Source organism: Zonotrichia albicollis, chromosome 10 (assembly GCF_047830755.1).
Source record: "Zonotrichia albicollis isolate bZonAlb1 chromosome 10, bZonAlb1.hap1, whole genome shotgun sequence".
NCBI classification, from domain to species: Eukaryota; Metazoa; Chordata; class Aves; order Passeriformes; family Passerellidae; genus Zonotrichia; species Zonotrichia albicollis.
In genome coordinates, this window is record NC_133828.1 from 6,335,959 (window position 1) to 6,355,811 (window position 19,853).

The 19,853-nt window shown below is 41.1% G+C and overlaps 1 protein-coding gene across 5 annotated transcripts in view; it reads right to left on the reverse strand.

Moving 5' to 3' along the window:
* The window catches only part of THSD7B (thrombospondin type 1 domain containing 7B), a 299,016-nt gene that overhangs the window by 130,574 nt on the left and 148,589 nt on the right, over positions 1-19,853 (reverse strand). For all 5 annotated transcript variants that reach the window (XM_074547892.1, XM_074547895.1, XM_074547893.1 and 2 more), the window contains 3 exons: positions 5,899-6,090; positions 2,278-2,512; positions 469-584 (listed from right to left, as the gene is read on the reverse strand). In XM_074547892.1, coding sequence (XP_074403993.1) covers positions 469-584; positions 2,278-2,512; positions 5,899-6,090 — 543 coding nt within the window. The remainder of the gene's footprint in view (positions 1-468; positions 585-2,277; positions 2,513-5,898; positions 6,091-19,853) is intronic.

Here is a 19,853-nt window from a genome sequence, read left to right on the forward strand (position 1 = left end):
ATTAGATGATTATAAAGAAACTTTGTTGAACACTCATTGTGCCTCAAAGTTAACCAACAAGATCAAAGATGTTTGGCCCTTGAGAAACAACAAAGCACAGGGGGTACTTGCACACCCCTGTATATACATGCAGATTGGTTGAGAAAATTACATTTGATATGTAATTGCAATATGCAATGTGCAATTCCATGTGAAGCCACACAGCACAGGGGCCTTGGAGCTGTGACTCTGAAGGCAGAAACTCAGAAGGAATTTTTTCCAGGCAAAGAGAATTCACATCTCCAAAGCTGCTCACAAGGATCCCACCGTGAACGCCAACTCAAAAGTCAAGGTCCAAGGTCCTCAGGTCCAAAATTCACAGAGATGAATGCCCTAAAAGTTACTAGACTGGTGTGAACTTCATCTGCCACATGTTTCTAGGCCAATGCTCTAATTTTCCCCCCAAGTTTTGACTTCTTTAGGACTTACCAGGCTGACAGGCTGTGGGGCAGGGTGTCCACTCACTGAACAGGGTCACAACACAGTCCTTCCTGCAGGGCAGGAGACACGGCCGCACCGCCTCGGGCCGGATGGACTCCGGACACCTGCAGATAAAACACAATAAAAACTTAAAAATACGGAGAAAGATTCATTCCTGAGACTTTCACAGGGCTGTGAGCACACTGCCATATCAAAGACACCACTCCTGGCCAGAGCAAGCCTTATTTTTCTTTTCACTCATGCAACTCAGCTGAGTTTATTATGTTTCAAGAATTTAAAAAAAAATAATTGTTTTTAAAAATGGGGAGCTTGGCTAGATGACTACAGGCTAAATGTAGCTCTGTCTGTGACATCAAAACCACAAAGCTCATGGCAGTAAAAAAAGATATATTTATTACCAAAGAAAGTGAGTAGTTATGTTTTTAAAGTAGTCCTGTTTTAGCACAACATGCAACAGCCTTCAAACCACCTGTCTGTAAGGGCTGATGACATATTCCTCAACTTTTAACCTCCAAGGAACACAAAAATAGTTTCAAGTGCAATACAGTAAAAAGAGCTCTGTGATTTTCTTCATTCATTTTAACTCCTACATGGAAAACATGTCATACACATTCTAATAAAAGTTGCAGACACAGTAAATATATGAAGACTTGAAGAGCAGAAAAGGGACAATTTTATGGGATCTGTCAGATCTTGCAGATCAAGTGGGTGAACAGGAAGGGAATTACTTTTTCTTACTCCTTATAAATGTCTATTAAAAAGTTCACTCAACAATACTTGGTAATGCATACAACCCAAAATGATCCCATTTGAAGGGGGAATGTGCAATTAATCCATACAAGAAAAAAAATGTTACAACCATGATTCAGCTACTTAAGTGTTTACTCACTCCCTTCAGTTCCATTTCCTCTTACACCACCTCAAGAGTGGAGGAGGCAAACTATTATTTTAGGCATTACGTAACTCTATAAACAATATGTTTAATTAGGTAAAGTTCAAGCTTATCAATGCATTTGAGACATACAGGAATACCAGATTTCTTTCCTTTTATTTAATTAACCCCATTAACCTCAAGAATGTTAATTAACTTCACTGAAATCAGCACAGTCTGCTTACACAAACAGCATTGTTTTGAGAGTTACAACAGGAAAGGAAAGGAAACTCAGTTCTAAGTCTCTAGACTCATTAATGGTGCAAAAATAATTAGCAACGTCTTGATTTTTCGATATTAAGTAAAACATCTGTGCTACTTATTTTCCTCATTTAGTAAAGCAAAGCAAAATTTGGGGTATTTCTACTGCAGAATACGTAATTTTGCTGTGTTGCTATCACATTATGGAAGATATATAAACCAAGTGAACAATATACATCACACATATGGTACTGCCTTATTGGAGTGTAAATATAATGCAAAATCTATTTACTTTTTCTATTTGATTAGAGCACTACTAATAAGGAGTTGCTGAACATTATATTCAAATGTATTTCATATTTTCTTCACACCTGTCCTTCAGGGAAAATATTTGCAGAAAACTGTAAATTAGAGTAGCAGATGAGCTACAGCAAAAAATCTCCACCGCTGAAAGTATGCTTTTTTTCCTGGATTTACATGGAAAGTTATAATGGGCGGGATATTTGGTTTGTTTACATCACTGTTAAAACAGTGATGGAGTAGTACCTGGAGAGTTAGTCCTAAAATGAAATTATTTCAACGCTGCAGAGTCCACACACTTGCTGAAAATGCCTTTATACATCATGTATATTATAAACAAACACTAGCAAGCTCTGTTTAAGTACCTTTTGGGAGTGACCTGGCCAGAGCTGCTCTTCCTGCAGAAGACTCTCCTGGTCTGGATGCCCACCCCACAGGCGGGCTCCCCGCTCCAGCTGGAGGTGGCGTTGAGGGCAGTGCCCAGCACGTCCTCGGAGCAGGAGCTCCAGGGGGACACGTCCCAGAAGAAATGCACACACGGGTGCTCGTTGCAGGCACGCTGCTCCCGCAGGGCTCGCTCAGGGGGACAGCCCTTTCCACCTGCAAAGGGTCAAGAGAACACCACATCCTCATTTCATGTTCTTAAAAAGTCAGGTTTGCACAATACCTTCTCTTCCCGCCCCCCCCCCGCCGGAAAAAAGTAAATAAATAAATAAAGCTTAAATAAAGCTGTTGACCTTTATGGCTGCAATAACAACCTTCTAAAATATTGTTTCCTCATTAAACTGGCCTTGCATAAAATTGTATTCCAATGCATAATGGAAACAAAAACAGGCAAAGTGTATTTCTGAGTTACTTTATCAATAACTCCTACACACAGCCAAGTTAATTCCATTTAAATGCCAGTATCACTCAGCAAACATGCAATCAGGTTTAAAGACGAATTAAGCATTATTTTTATGTTCATTCTCCTTGCTAATGTCCCAAGAAGGAACATCTCTCTCTCTCATATTTGGACTCTATTCACGTGTTGCCTTAAGGATTTGAGCAGCCGAGGAAGCTGAACTGTAATGACAGCAGGATGCATCAAATTAAACCCACATCTGCAAATCAAGGAAGGAGAAAACTTTAAAGACACATTTTGAGCATGAAGCCTTCACTTCTTCGAAGAACCATCCTTCAAACTCATGTCCAAAGGTTTTGCCAAACTGCTGCACTTTGTCAGCAATTGGTAACAAAGCCCTAAAGTTGAGGAGTTTGAGGAGCCTCCCCAAAAGCTCTAACACTCCAGCCAGCAGCCTGAATTTATCCATAAAAGCAGATGCTCCTAGCTCAAAAGCTATGGAGTAATGCAGTGAAATTTAACAGTAAGCATTGTCACTTTAGGAAGAAAGAGGAAAAAATTACCAAAATCAAAATCATTCTCCTCCAGTAGGGAGGGCCCAGCCAACTTGGGACACAGCCAAAGTGCTGGAGGTTTTGAAAGAGCTGAAGTGCTGGGGACAGATACCACAAGGTTCAGAGCAGATTTACACCCTACCAAAATCAACAGGAGATGAAGGGATGCCAAAGGGATGCCTATTGCCTTGCAGGACTGACCTTCCTGAAAAAAGGCAAGGCCCCAAATGGCCACAATGAACAGCTGTGAGAAAAGAAAAAGAGACAAACTGCCTCACCTACTGGATAATCATGTCACATTACCATTCATCTTTTCATGAAAATGGACTGTTCCACACAGAGCTCAGTCTCAGAAATGTTTAGAATGATGATGAAGTAGAAAATGTCCCAGGTAGCTTATTTCCTGAAGAATCTGACTTGGCAGAAAAAACACAAACCAGTTTTTTTTCTTGTGTGTTTGAAACACATCTTAAAAATAAAAAATTGTAACAAGCAAATGGCAAAATGCCTGATCCATTTGTAAGAAAAAAAAAAAGCAAAACTAAAGAACATTTCCAGCTCAAATTTTGAACTTCCCAGAGAAAAATTAGGGTGGCTTTTTTTTTAATATTATGTTAGTTACAATATGCTAACAAAGCTCTCTTAAACAAGGCTAATTTAACTTAGCATATAAAAAAATGTCTTATCCAAACTTGCCTGCAACACTGCAAGCAGGAGATGCCATTTTTGTAAAGAGCACAAGAGTCTGGCCACTTTCTGCATTTCATTGATAACTTTTGTGCAAAGAAAGCAGGACAACATGCCCTTGCCTGGCCATTCCAGTGGCCATTTAAAGATTATTTATGATGTTCAGCAGCTCCTATAATTCATTTTACACCTGCTGGGAGTGTCTGCTCCATTATATCCTCTTGTACCAAGTTTCAGACTTGCTGTGTCAAGAATTATCCTTTAAAACCTGATTGAAATCCAGTCCCACAGGTTTCATCAACAGCTTCCTGGATATCATATTCAGGGAGCAGGTAAAGAGCTTGGAGAAAATGACCCAAAATTTCCATAAGTCCTTCAACAGTAGAGCCACAGCTGACAGTTCCTCCAATGACAGAGGACAAACAAAATCGGCCTTGCAAAGGTACCAGAGCTCTGTAGAAGTCAGGTGTGAGCTGGGTATGAAAAAGGTAGAGAAAGCAGGTAATTCAAAATTGCCTTAACATTGCAGTGATAATGGTATTAACTCCACTTCCACTCTACCAAATCTCAGTCACTATCTGAACATAGATGTGCACTCTGCACAGGAAATCATAACACCATTGCTAAAGATGCACAGAAAAATCAGGGAGTTTGATTTTAATAGTTAATTATTCCTTCCTCAGAAACTTCAAGTATTCAATTCAGAGAAACTTCAAGTATTCTGAATACACCATTTTTAGGCTAGTGCCTTTCAGGCTAAGATGATTGTGCTTCTGTACTTCCAGAATTCACTTCTTCACCATTTCACTCTCGTTTTACCATGTTTTACCTGTTATTTGGATTCATTATATCCATGGAAAATATAAGACCAACTGTATTTTCATTTAAATTATTCTCTATCTCAGACTTTTTTAGTAGTAGTTATTATCATTCAATCAACAATTATTTTCATCCTGAAGGGTCACAATTTTCTTCACAAGTGCTTATGAGGATGTTTATGTGAATACAGACCTTTCCCATGAGTAGGGGTTTGCAAGATCAAGTCCTTACATTAGTCCAGAAACAGTGGGTGGCTTTAATTATAATTTACAAAATAGCATTTAACAGAACTTGTCCTGGACTAGATTTGCATCTAAAAGTGTTTTGCTGCTGCATTAACTGCACCAAGTTTTGGCACTAGCAAGTATTTTATGTCAACAAGGCTTTAGTCTGTTGGACCTCTTCACGTTCTATGAATTTTTATTCACTTGATCCAAGACCTTCCAAATCCTGTGTGATAAACCAGCACATAAATTAATTACCATATGTGTAACTGAATTAGAAGACTACACTTCTAATACAAAAAGGTTTGTTTAAATAGCTGTATCACTGATGTTAATATGCAAAAAACCTGATACATTATACGTCCATGAAGAGCAAGAAGAAATGACAGGTATTTATCAAGAGCTATTTACTTACTACAACAAGCAGGTCAACACTTTCCAGGTGTTATATTAAAAAAAAAAAATAAATAAGCAAGATCCTTTTCCATTTTCTCATTTTTCACAGCTCACTGCTTTTAAATCATTACTGATACGTTCCCATATAAAGACACTTGCATGACAACTCTGTCATGCAGCAATTTTACTGGTAGAGAATGAAGCTCTCCAGAACCAAATTCACACCCAGACAGGCCCTCAACAGACAGCACTTCAGAGGCTGAAGTAAATAGTTTTCAGCTGTGACAGAATTTCTCCAATTGACACATGAACTCCAGCCCATCAAGACCTCTTAGTCTCTCTGCAGAGACAAGCATTCAGCATTATCCCTGATTCCTGAGGAACTGGGATTAGCTCTTGGCTCAGGAAAGGAAGTGAAAGCATTAAAGGAACAGTGATTATCCAGAGAAGTTCAGCACTCACCCTCGGCTGGAAGGGCCACGATGGACCTGCTCCTGCTCTGAGTGCCCTCGGCATTTCTGCTGGAGCAGGAGTGGGAGCAGGGGGACCACGGGGACCACTCGCTGAGCACACAGTCCCTGGCACAAGGGACTTCACAAGCCACCACCTCGGGATGGGGAAGCTCTGAGCAGAGGTGATGTGGAACTTCTTCACCTGGAGCAAATCAAACAAGACAGACATGGAGGGAGGCACAGCCTGGTTCAATACCCACAGCCTGCTCCAAACAGACGGACTTGATGTCACATGTCCACCTGCCCGTGGAGGAATATGCTACAGAACAGCATGGGGTGAGGCTTCAGGCTGCAAAGCGTAATACTTGAACAATTATCTTAAAAATTTATTCAGGAAAGCAAAGAAAAAAATGTGTTTCAAGCTCAGTGTGTGACATCTTGGCTGCAGTCCACTCTCTGAAGGAGGTAAGAAAAAGGAATGAGATATTACAGCTTTCTATTGATGAAATTATCTCAACAGAACTAATGATAATTGCCCCACATTTTCTAGCAACCCCTACCTCCAGAATTTATTTTCCACAGTACAAATTGTGCAGGTCCCCAAAAGTCAGATTACTTTTTCCTGTAGGCCAGAGTAGTTTTGATCCTTCCCCTTCAGCCTGACCAAAATGAGCCACTCTTATTTCTGACTCTTGCCTCTCACCCAAAATTAAGAGATCTAAAATTATGAATATATTGGGTCACCACCATCCATTCTGCTGCAGATGAACCAAGAGACCTGGACCAAAGCAGATGTTCTGATGAGAAGCATCTTTCCAAAAGCCCTTTCAACAAGGACAGTCAGGAAAACCTGCCAACCAAAAGAATCATTGCCAGAATGAGCACCAAAAGGAGGCACATGAGGGATGCCATGTGGAATACAACACAGGGAACTATTGTTTTTTGTAAAAAAATCATAAAATATAACTCTTTTAGTACTGAATTACACCCAATGTCTTAAAAATGTGTTTTAAGTGACAAACAGTCACGACTGACTTTGCTAAATTGTTCAATTACTTAGCACTTCTGGATCCTCAAGAAACTTCAGCTACATCTGAAGTTTCTAGAAGCTCAACTGTTTATAAACAAAAGGGTCCCATCACATGTTACCTCCTCTTTTGCCCTTATATTAGTTACAAACCCCTCCTTCAAGGTTTCTTTAATTATGAACCTAGGGAAAAAAAACATAATGACTATCCAGCCTTAATTATACATTTAAAAAAAAAAAATTATATTGGCAGAAAGTGCCTCTCTCACCTCACGCTCCAGGAACCGGCTCTGTAACAAGGCAGCCCAGGAAGCAATTATAACTGGGAGGGGAGAAAACTGAGCTGCTTTTACAAGAGCCCACATCTACAAGTGAGTAAATAAGAGAGGCAGGCTGTGAGCACATAAAGCTGTCAAGAGCACAGTGCTATTATCTGCAGTTGCATCCCTAAATGAAGACAGGCTCATCACCCTCGAGGCACAGATAAAACTTTTCAAGCGTATTATGAGAAGGAACAGCAGATCCAGCAGGCAATCAGACTGCAAGATATGGTTAAAAATACTTTGGTTTTATGCTCCCTTTCCTTTCTGCTCACCTGGAAGGCTCAGTGTGCCACCCCCCTACACAGAGCCCTCATCCATCGGTGCTGCAATTGGCATCCCAAGGAAAACCGAGCTGAATCCACTTTGAGCAGCCTCTGTATCACCACTGCTGCTTTGGATGCTCACCTAATGCTGAAAACTACCTTCAGAAAAAAACCAATGTGAAAACAGCAAATAAACCTGTTAGGCTTATTCCAGCTGTCTTCCCAAGTCACCTAAGCACCAAAATCCCTGCTAAGGTTTGACAGCTTGTCTGTAGGGCAGCAAGGCAGCCAGGGCAGGCTGGTTCAGGAGTCAGTGGTGCAGCAGCATCCAGAGATTACCTGCTTTGGTGAAACAGGGTGAAACACCTGTCCTCCTCTCCCATCACTGACAGGACAGCCAGGGACAGGCTTCAGAACCAGATGGGATGAGGTGGGACATTGGCCCTGAAAGCATGAGCGCCATCCCTCCATCCACAGCTCAGGGTATCTACATCAGGACTTTATGGCCAGAAAGTGCCATGATCTTAACCAAATTCTGAATTTAGCCATTTTATTTTCCACCAATCAGACTGTGCTACAGATCTAAGCATCACGTGTTAAAAGCCAAGAAAGCCTTTCCACTGATTTAATCAGACTTTAAAAAACTCAAACCACTTCTCTCAGAAGATGATTTAAAACACTCGGGGCCCCTTTGAGGTGGCTTTTTCCACCCATAAGCTAACATGTCACATATTGTGGGGTGACCACCCTGTGGGGAAGGGGAACAAATACACTTTCAACTTCTTCCTTCCACAATTTCTTTTCAGACTGGATTTACAGCAGGTGACAGCAACACTGCAAACAGAGGCTGCAATTCACAGTTCCTGGGCAAAGAAAGGAAGCTTTGTGCTTTGTTAGGAGGAGTTTACCACCGGGTGCATGAAGGCACAATTCAACACTCACTTTGATTTACTTTATAGCTCCATTTGCTGTGTTCAGGTTTAATCACTGCCTTCTATTACTGCAGAAGGGGAATTTCTTCTGTACCAGCTGCCTGGCAGAGAATTCTCAGAAAACTACTGTATACTACAAAGGGAGGCAATAATCTTTAATTTTCCATGAAAAAATACTAGAACAGGACATAGCTGAAGTGTGCTTTATGCATTGTCGCAGATTTAAAGGAATATTAAATTCTCAGGAGCTATCAAACTGTCCACTCAGTACCTTGCAAGTGTAATTCTTATCTCACGTATGGCTGAATAATCTTTCTAGACCTTTCCATGATCTTTACATGCACAAGTGTGTTCTATGAGGCCAGATGGGAGATCCACCCAAATGGACTGAGGGAGCTGGCAGAAGAGCTCACCACACCACTCTCCATCCCTGACCAGAAGTCCTGGCTATCCAGGGAAGTCCCAGAGGTGACTGGGGGCTGGAAACGTGACACTCAGCTGCAATAAGAGCTGGAAAAAGGACCCAGGGAACTTTAGGCCTGCAGCTTGACCTCAGTACCAGGGAAGGTGATGGAGTAGACCATCTTGACTGCTATCACACAGCATCTATGGCACAACCAGGGAATCATGCCCAGCCATGCAATAGGAAAAGCAGATCCTGCTTAACCAACCTGTTCTCCTTCTATGACAAGGTGACCCACTTAGTGGATGAGGGAACAGCTATGGATCTATCTATCTTTAGTCTTTCTGGACTTTATCAAAGCCTTTGACAGCACTTTCCACAGCATTTTCCGGGAGAAATTGGCTGCTTATGGCTTGGACTGGTGCCGTTTGCTGGGTAAAAGCTTGTCTGACACCCAGTCCCAGGGAGTGGTGGTGCCTGGAGTTACATCCAGCTGGGGCTGTCCCCAGTGGTGCTCCCCAGGGCCCAGCCCTGTTTAACATCCTTACTGATGATCTGGACCAGGGGATTGAGGGAACTCCCAGCAAGTTCAGGGACAACATCAAGGTGGGCAGGAGTGTGGATCTGCTGGAGGGCAGGAAGGCTCTGCAGGGGGGTCTGGACAGGCTGGATCCAAGGCTGAGGCAGCTGTGTGAGGTTTGGCAAGGCCAAGAGCTGGGTCCTGCACCTGGATCACAAAACCCAGGCTGGAGGGTGCCCAGTGGAAAAGCAGCTGTGGGTGCTGGCCAGCACCAGCTGAGAGCAAGAGCTCAACCAGACAGCATCACCTGAGAGCCCAACCCACACAATCCAGCTTCTGATCTGCCTGAGGAATAAGAACTGAAACAGCAGCATCCTCGGAGCCAGCTGATCCCCCTCACGTGCTCTTTTTTTCATGCCTTAAACAGTGATTGTTCTCAGCCTCACTGAACGCTTGCTTTCTTAAAAGAAGCTGTAGTTAAGAAAAATGTTACAGTTTTCTATTCAAAATGCTTTATTGCAAACATCCTGACCAACTCTAATGGCATTTTTTTAAATTGATTGCCTTGTACTTGAATAGTTTAGTGATTATAAAGCTGAATACTCAAGATATACCAAACAGATAGCATTTTACAGGAAACATTTAATCCATTTTCTTTTATGTCGAGGCATAATAATTACAAAAGAGAAGACAAGCATAGCATTTTTGTAAATATATTTGCTAACAAAGCTGCTCACAAATGCTAACAAAGACCTAAAGTACTGGTCTCTCACTTGAATTCTTTAACAAGAGAAGCACCGTCCTGAGCAGAATTTTTCATTCACCTAAAAGCAAAATAAATTCTTCCCAACAAGAGAAACAAAATAAGGAATGACCTAAAACCCTCCTTGAACTGAAGAGCTTGGCTTTTTTCCAGAAACTTAATTTTTTTTTTCATTGTCTTTTGCATTCCAGAAGGAGAAGCCACTCCCACAGTCCTGAGTAATGCACTCCACTGCGAGGCACTGAACCAACAGGAATGTTTTGTTTGGAATCATTCCAATAATAAACTGCACCTGTCTGTTTTACACCCTGCCTTGCAGCTCTGGTGCACTGTCTCATTCTTCCCACTGACCTGTTATGTCCACCTCCCATGACACAGATTTTAATTACTCCTGCAAAAGATATCCCTCCTGGCTCAGGAAAAAGGGAATGTCCACTGGACAGGAGACAACTAAGGCAGCAAAAATAAAAATCCCATCAGGCAGCAGGAACCAAAAGATCAACTCAATAACAAACCAAGTGTTCTCCTTTTGACATTCAATAATATGATACCATGCTCATTTTTTAGAAAGAAAAATTGCAAAGTCACTTTGAAGTTTTCATGTCTGAACATGTTTGGAGCCTCAAGTGACCTCCATGATGGGAAAAGGCCCAAGACAAAGGAATTGCATTTCAGACCGTTCTGCACTGCTACCTAGAAGTTCAGAAAATTTATTTTTTGCACAAGTGACTGCTGCAAAAATGCTGCATATTTAATGACAATTACCAGTTCGCCATCAATATTTCTCCTTGTAGCATTTCAAATTATTCAGTGGAAATAATGAAGCTGTCATCTAAAATACTATATGTATCGTAAAATTTTACGTCCCACTTAAATCTCAGAAAAGAATGACAATAAACTTTGATTAAATACTTGCCTGTAACAGAGTGAGATGTCAACAGACAGCAGTAAATTCAGAGGGATTCCTATTGACTGCATGCCAGTTTGCTGAGAGCAACTGCATGCAGAGAAACTGTGTGCTGGCAGGATCCTGGCCTGGGCATCTCATCAATTAAGGAAAATGTTACATTTAAACGCAATAACAATCAAATTGCAATAGGAGAAATTTCTTACAACCCTCCTGAACATCTTCATCTCATCACAACATCACAGATTTATTTTTTTTCCCACATTGCACAGCCAGCTTTAGAGAAGAAAGCATCCAGGACTTGCCATGCTCAGTCATCTCCACAGATGAATGTCACACTCCACTGCAATCCTGGCTCCCGGCTGACTTTGCTTAATGCCAGTCAACAGGTAAGAACAGCAGAAAAGAGAGGTGTCAGTTTGTCAGGGAAAGCAGTGGTGTATGGAATAAATTTAATTGCACTGGTCCATCACGATTACCAGAGCCCCACAGAGGGGAAGAGGATGCAAAAGAGATGAAGAGGAAGGGAGGTCGAGAGCGTGAAAGAAGGTGAAGCTGTGAAACAGAACAAGCATTCACAACAGCCAAGAGGAAACAAACACAAATAAACATGGACATTCTTTAGGGGGGGAAGAAAACAAAAGAGATGAGACAATCCTTAAGGTTTGAGTCAAAAGACTTGGTCAAATGCCATTACAAAAACATTTTCAATCACGTAATGCACAATGAAGAAAAAGGGAATAACAATGCAGGAGTATAAGGAAAAAGTAAAAGCAAAATGTACAAAAAAGGAGCAGAGGCAAGGATAATGAATATGGAAAGCAATGCATGTCTGGAAAAATGTTACAAAATCTCAAGTCCCTGCATAATTAGCCACAATCCTGTCCCTTACCTATGTCCAAGTGATCATTACAGAGGTTATGAGAAAAAGATGATGACGAGTACAGAAAAAAAAAAAAGCAGGATCTGTTTTCTTTCCCTATACATCCTCTACTGCAATTTGGACTGTTTATCCACAATTCTTTTCTCTCTTTATGCAAATGCACCTAAGAAAACTCATTTGTGAGTCCAAGGAAGCTCAGCACATGTCAGTGAGCAGCTGCCAGGCCTGCAGAGAAGGTCCCAGAACACCTCAGGGCAGAGCATCTCCAAACTCAAGGTTAGAACAACCAACACACCTGCAGGAGGTTACCCACAGAGACATCAGCTCTGCTGTGTCTCCTACCCCACACAAGAAAGACAACTTGTTCCTTAACAAAGGAATTTGCTGCACCTTCACCTGCTGAGCTTGGGCATAGAAGCAGAATTAGTTGTACCTCGTGGTTGTTTGCACAATCCCTCCTGAATGGAAGAGAAATTGCTCAAGTTGCAGCTGAAAGTAAACAAGGGTTGACTGTATCCCCAGAGAAAAGCAGGGAAATTCAGGCTGCTGTTCATAATAATTAACATAGTGCAGCAATCTGAAAACTTAAAGTATAAGAACATAACATAATCCCTATTAGTGTTCTGCAGGTTGGGTTTTTTTCCCCTATTTCTTTTCAATTCTTTCCTTATTTTCTCTCCATTATCCCTCTTCCTTGTAAATGAGAGAATCTACACAGGTGGGTTGATCAAGACTGATTGCAATTAAGATTTATTGTTGAAATTGCTGCTGTGGTGTAATTGAAACAGGTGTCCCTCTATTTCTTTCTCTGTACTGCTTTGTTCCAATTGCTAAACAACACAAAATATTGTAGAAAATAATCACTCAAATAATTTCAATGTATTTAAATATTATAAAATGTACATATATTTTCAAAACTTTGTGGAAAAAAAACCATAAGTGGACTTGATCACTCCAATAGTGTACAGAATCCATTTCATCTTACATCTTTGTACTGGGGAGAATAATTTTAGTGGAAGAATTCAGGTATTTTAGCTCAAAAAAAAAAAAAAGGAAGGTGGCATTCTATACCCAAGGCATCACACCTGTGAATTTCCAAACTTTTTATTTTTGACAACTCGAGGTGCCATCTTCAATGTCAAAACTTGAAAAAAAATTGTAAGGGGCTTATTACAAAGGGAAAATTAATTGTGCTCTCACACAGCCACTGACCCCAAAAAAGAAAAATTTGTGTTCAGACATGGAAAAATGCAAATCTTTTGTACTTTCTGGTTTGATTATTATGATTTTTCTTCAGATTATGCTGCTCTTAATAATGACATGCCTTGCTCATTTCCTTGTAAGCATGAGAAACCTATCACTGATTGTTATCCAAGTGATATTCCCAAAGTAAATTGGCAATTTGTAATATATTGGCAATAACAGACCCTTTTTCTCTTGTAGCCCCAGAAACCACCCCAAAAGTGAGTTGGCATTAACACAGGACACTGAAAATTCATCAACAATAGTGCAGCAGATGAGGTTGATCTAAGCTGGCAAAAGTCTTGTTTTCAGATACAGTGAATGCTAATGATAATAAATAATTGGAAATACCATCTGGACTCTTTAAAAAACCTCTTTCTCCAAGTCTGCAATTGAATCTCTACAAAAAAGAGGATCAATGCAAAAGAAAATGAAAACAGTAAATTAAAATTAGATTTATGCCAACTACTTTAAACTAAGAGCTCATTTAGAAGCAGTTAACACAAAAATGTGTTCTAGTTCAGCTGCAGAGTCTGGCCTAAGCTCATAAAGCAGCTCTGAGAGCTCCCACTATCCATCAGGAAATGTTCAGAATCCGCAGGACCAAATACCAGGCTATTTTTTATTTTTATTATTACTACTATCTTTTTCAATTTTGTCTCTAATTGATCCACAAATCTCAGAACTGAGCTTTTAAGAATTGCAATAAAGAAAATACACCCAGTACCACAAATGATCATTAGTGAAGGGTCTAGATGAATGTCTGAGATCTGTTCTTGACCAAAACAACACAAACAGCAAGCCATGACCTTTGGTTCTTGAGGAGAACTTCCCACTGTACACCCAGGTTTAGCCAAGTAGCAGCTGTGCATGTAAAGTGCATTAGACATTTTTCAGCTGGGTTAAGTTACTTCTGGCTAATGTACCCTGACCTCTGCTTGAACCATTTTTACACAATAAAGCTGTGAATTTTAGGCAGAGTGTTTAATTCCCACTGTGTTTTGCATACTTCATTTAGTACTTAAAATGGGGATAAATCAAATATAGGAAACACAATATTAACAATATTTTCTGTGTGCTTCCACTTTGCCTGTGAGGTGGAACTTTAATTACACCATTAATAAAAATGCCTGCATTTTCAGACAGTAGTGCATCATTCCTCTAGTGCCATTTAAACTGCATTTGGTCTCTAAACTGCTCCACCCTCTGGAACTGGTTCACTGATTATATTGGAACAGCAGCCTCATCCTGCTTGCATCTCAGCTACCATGGCATCAACAGAAGAACTGAAGGACAGGAACCACTTATTATCACCTAAAATTGATTATTTAGAAAAGTTGCCTGATATTTTCTCTCTCCAGAAAGTTTCTATAGATTTAAAGGTGACAGTTGCTTTCAGAAAGAAAACAAAACAACAAAAACAACAACAACAACAAAAATCCATCAATGTTTTTCCCAATTATTCAGCATCCAAACTGTTTAAAACACATTAAAAAAACAGGGGGGTGTATGCACCAATAGCTGCTCAATTTTCCCAAACTGAGTGACAGAGCTAACACCTGAAGACTGTATGAAAAAATGTCAAAAAAAGGTCATTGCCAATGCTTTTGTAGTGCCCTCGTGGTGCAGCCAGAGCTCACAGAAGGAGAAGAGAGGGAGATGACACAGGACAACAAAAAGGAATGTAAGGGAATAAAACCCAGGAGAAGGAACTGTCTTTGTTGTCAAAATTTCCCCAACCTGGGGCTGTCTCCAAGAGGCTGAAGGACCATGTGCTGAGGTGGGAGCTCAGACAATTGATGTTTGCTGGGTTCAGTGCCAGCAGCTGCCCTCCCACACTGACCTGGTCCTTATTGGCTCCAAAGTACAAAAGGGAAAAAAAAAAAAAAAGAAACCCAAAGGGTCCAGATTGATACCAACCAATCCTCCCCAAACAGATTTTCCAGCTCCTGTTGGAGAGCTGCTATTTTAACTTTGCTACCAGATTAAAGGAAAATACAGAATCAGTAAATGGAATCAGATGAGCACACCTCACCCCATTTTTAATCACCCTGAAGTGTCAAAGCTGTCAGGAGACATTTGGACACGCTTTTCACATATAAGAATAGAAACACAAAAAGCGAAGAATATCCGGCTAAAATTTGGTTTTCTACCACTAAATTTCTTTGTGTGAAAAAAGCAATAACCTCCCTGCAACTTAGAAAATATTTTTGTTCTGATTATTCAGCTATTAAAATAGGAAAGTGTCGTTTCACGACAATTGCTTTCGGCAGGAGATATTTTACACTTATATTTGCAAGGAATAGGAATATAAGGCAGAACAATATTAAAACCTTCAGCGTTAATCTGTATTTTCAAAGCTAAGCACATTTTGACAAACTTTCCAATAGACACTGTTCAAAATTCATAACATATATGAGCATGATTACATTATTCTAATTTATTTTCTCTCCCCTCATGCACAGCAATAAAATTTTACCTTTGAACTTCTATTTATTACAACTTTCACTCTATGAAGGGCATGCAGGCACAGAAATATAATAAAGCTCTGCTAATTCCATACATTATTGAAATCCTAACGGTGCAAATGGTATCTTACTGTCTTCATGCATACTTAAAATTTCAATCCAAAACCTATTCCCTTAAAAGGGATGGTTATGCAACAGTATGTGTTTTTCATACATTTGTAAATTGCTGTAGCAGAATTATATCTTACATATTCAGAAAAAATTATGTAATATTAGTGTTTGTTTAGGTGTTGTAAGCAAAAACTTGATAGATGCTAAATAATTGAGAGCTCCATCCATCAGACTCCTAAGCACTATAAAAATGCAGAGATGGGAAATGCTAGAGAAGAGCCTTTGCACACCTATGAGCTGCTGTAAATTTTGTCTAATTCCAGCAGTGAAAAATCCCACTGACTTCCCCAAGCTGTGAAGTGTACAGCTACACAGGATCACCTTGAACTTAACAAAGCACAAAAGGAATCTAGACCAGGAGGATGAGGGATCACCCATAAAGCAATGATACCTGGCCAAGGAAAACATCAGGACTAACACACAAGAGAAATTTGAGGCATCTCTTAACCTGGTGGATAGAGCAGCAACTGATCAGCAATCCAGGTGAGGGAGGAGCTCCTGCAGTCAAGTGGATGACAAAGTGTAAGAGTTGAGTCAAACTGCAAGTGCAATATTGGCAGAGCTCCTCTCTCCTGCAAAGGTCGCTGCGCGCATTAGCTCCAGCTCCACTGATCAGCAGCTGAGATAGCAGCACTGCACACTCCTCTGAGCCATCAGCAAGAGAGACAAGGGGGTGACTTTCTGCACACCATGTCCTCATCACATTCCTGGTAATTGTTCAGTCACTGATAAGGCACAAATAGGGAAAAAGCAGCAGAACAGAGTCCTCTGAAAACATTAACAGAAACAACAACCTTTATGCTTGGCACTGAGGCATCAAAAATGATAGCTATTATTGTGGCTGCAATTATGTGGCTGGGACTCAGAAGAATTGCATTTTGCTTCCCTGGAAACACAGCCACGTGTTTAACACCTAAACCCACAGGAACAGCTCTCCCCACCATGGCCAGCTTGCAGAATGCCTGCAGGACCTGAAGACATGCTGCCAGAAATGGTGCAAAGGGCTCCCAAGCTCACGGGGTCCTCCTGGAGGCAGGCAGTGCCAGCTCTCAGTTTCAGATCAAACTTAAGCTACTGAGTCATTCTGTGCCACAGCAAACCCAAAAAAGACAAACCTCACCTCTGCATGAATTCCCAGCACCAAAGAACAATGCAAGGAGCAGCTCACCTCTGCAAACTACTATGATGTGTCTCTCCTATATGAAGGTGGACTTTCAAAATCAGCTACCGACCCAGAATTCAACAAAACCCTCAGAAACATGGGCTCAACCATGTCTGCTTTAGAGAGGAATACTCTCTTTTAAAAAGTAAGGAGAAAGGTTTTTCTCTGAAACCAGACAAGCAGAACAAAATTTTTACTTGGTCTCAAGCAGTTAGTTGGAACCTGTTCCATTACAGACTTTAAGTCACCTCATTGGCAACACAACCTCCCAACATATTGAAAACCAGCAGGAAATGTTGAATTAATACATATATGCTAACAAGCACTCCTACAGCCATGAATGTTTAATCCAGTTTTTCACTAGCTGACACAATCCCCCATGGCTGCTCTGTGGTTTGGAAGCTTTGAGACAAGGGAAGAACTAGAAGGCAAGGGCTGCAGAGCAGGGAACCACAGAAAAATCAGAGGGAAAAGTCTCTGGAGAAAGCCCGGAGCAGAACACTCACAGCAAAAGAGGACAGGCAGAAATGTGAAAAACTGGAGTGAGATGGAGGAGGGAGAGAAGGGCAGGAAAGTGAGGACCCAGGAAGTCAGCCTCTCTCTTCAGTAGCTGTGGGGCCACATCTGGATGACGTGTAGAATACTTCCCAGCAATATACAGGATTTTAACGCTTGTGTGCTGTGTATACAAAAAGATGCAGAATGAGTTTTCAGACCGTGCAATACTGGCTGACTGCACAGGGTAACTTATTACACACGGGAAAAAAGGAAGTTCTACACACCTTTGGGGTCTTACCAATACATCTTAATGTTCTGGACCATGACAAATGATTGGATAACAACTCTTACTCCCCTTGTCATCATCCATCTTCTTAGGAGGCTTATTTCTTCAAATCCTGATGATGAACCTCTGTAGTCACTTATCTGAGCAGTGAAAATTTATTGCCTTTACTAGAAAATGAAATTCTCTTCCAGGAGAACTGCACTGGACACAAAAGGGCAAATTTCCACCCTAGAGTATACGGATGCATTTTCTTTCTCCTTAGTGGAAACTATATACATTTATCCAATGTCAGGATTTAGACCAAAGGGTATCTCCTGTGTTAATAAGAATGGCTAATTTCCAATTAAATGAGCTTACAGATCATCAAGATGCCCTAATGAGAAAAAAAAAAAAGATAAGGCCACATACTAATCCTGCTTTCACTGCACATATTTAATAGGGCTGCCAAGGCAAAGTCTCCAAAATACTTACTAATTACACTGGACTGCCTCCAGCTGCTGTCACTGCCAGGGAATGGGCAAACTTTGCAACAAACCAACCCACCAAGAGTTCAGAGATGATATTATTATTTTGGGAAAGCTTTGAAGAGGTCAAGCAACAAGAAAATAAAGTAGTTCAGGGCTGATTTGGACAGAAAGTAGTCTGTGGACTTCATAATCAGCTGCAGGAAGATATTTTGGCACAGCTGGGAGCAGCTCCCAAACTGGCAAGGTGGAAAAGTGCAGGGTAGATACTCCACAGAATCAGGCTGGAATTAAACAAACACCGTCCCCAGCAGATACAGAACCTGTAGTGCAGACTGGACTGTAAAAAGAAGAAAAGCCACAGACAGAAGTCTATAAACTCTGCTGAAATAATCAAAAAATGTCATCTTATTTGTGTGGTCAGTGGCAAAATACAGTACCCCAAGGGTGGCTGTTCCCAACACAGGGAGAGCCCAAACACCAAAGGATGAGTGGAAGACATGAAGGCACATCACTAAGAAAATCAAGTTCCTACTTCTGTCAGTCAGTAATGAGAACTAACAAATCTGCGCAGGTGGAATGAGACCCTCATGAGAAACACTACCAGGAGCAGTCTCTGCAGGTGAGCCATGAACAGCTCGAGTCAGGAACCTCCACTCCAGCTTTCCAGTGCAAGAAGGGTTGGAAGAAGTGCAGGTGCCCAGAGTGATACCATAAATATTGATCACAGTGCTCATTCCACTTCATTAGCCATGGAGCACACAATGGCTCCCCAGGGAGAGGAAAAGGCAGGACCAATTCTACTCACACTGCCATACTAAAATGCAAACCTTGTGGAATATTATTTCAATTACTGCTGCTTATTCATGCCAATTTCAGCCTATTAAAAAAAAGAAGCATTTCTGGACAGTCAAAATTCTGAGCTGCCAGAAAGGTACATCCACACTACATGAATCAGCCCTGTGTAATGATACCCAAGAGAGCCCTGCAACCAGCAAAAAGCAGTTTTTCAGCCCAGCACCTCACCCTGGCCCCTCAAAAACACAGGCCATTAACCAGAGGAACTTTTGCTGCTGCAGCTGTGGTGTTTCTGAGCCACAAACTGGTCTGTCCGGCAATGAGGGCACCCTGTAAACTCAGTACCTTGTTCAGACTGACTTGCTGTGCTGGGCTGACTCTGGCTGGGCACCAGGTACCCACCAAGGCCATTCTGCCACTGCCCTTCTCAGCTGGGCATGGAGAGATTATCATGGATTATCAGGGAAGGTTCACGAGGTGAGTTAAGGGCAGGGAGGGATCACTCACCAGTAGCAGGCAAAACAGACTCCACTCAGGGAGATCAATTTAATTACCAGGATAATGAGAAATAAACCCAAATCTTAAAACACTTTTCCTCCCCTCCAGGCTTCTCTTTAATCCTGATTTTCTCTTCCTCCCCTGTAGCTCACTTGCTACCAAAACCTTGACACTCAAAGCCAATACACCTACATAGTACAATACATAAATCCTAAACCATTTAACCTTCAAAAATATATGTCTGGGAACCCTGCCAGAGAATATTTGAAAGGGATTACAGTAAATGTATTAGTTGTCACTTAAAATTAAAATATGGATTTCAATTGAAACTCTATATAAGGGGGACTTTTTCCCCCA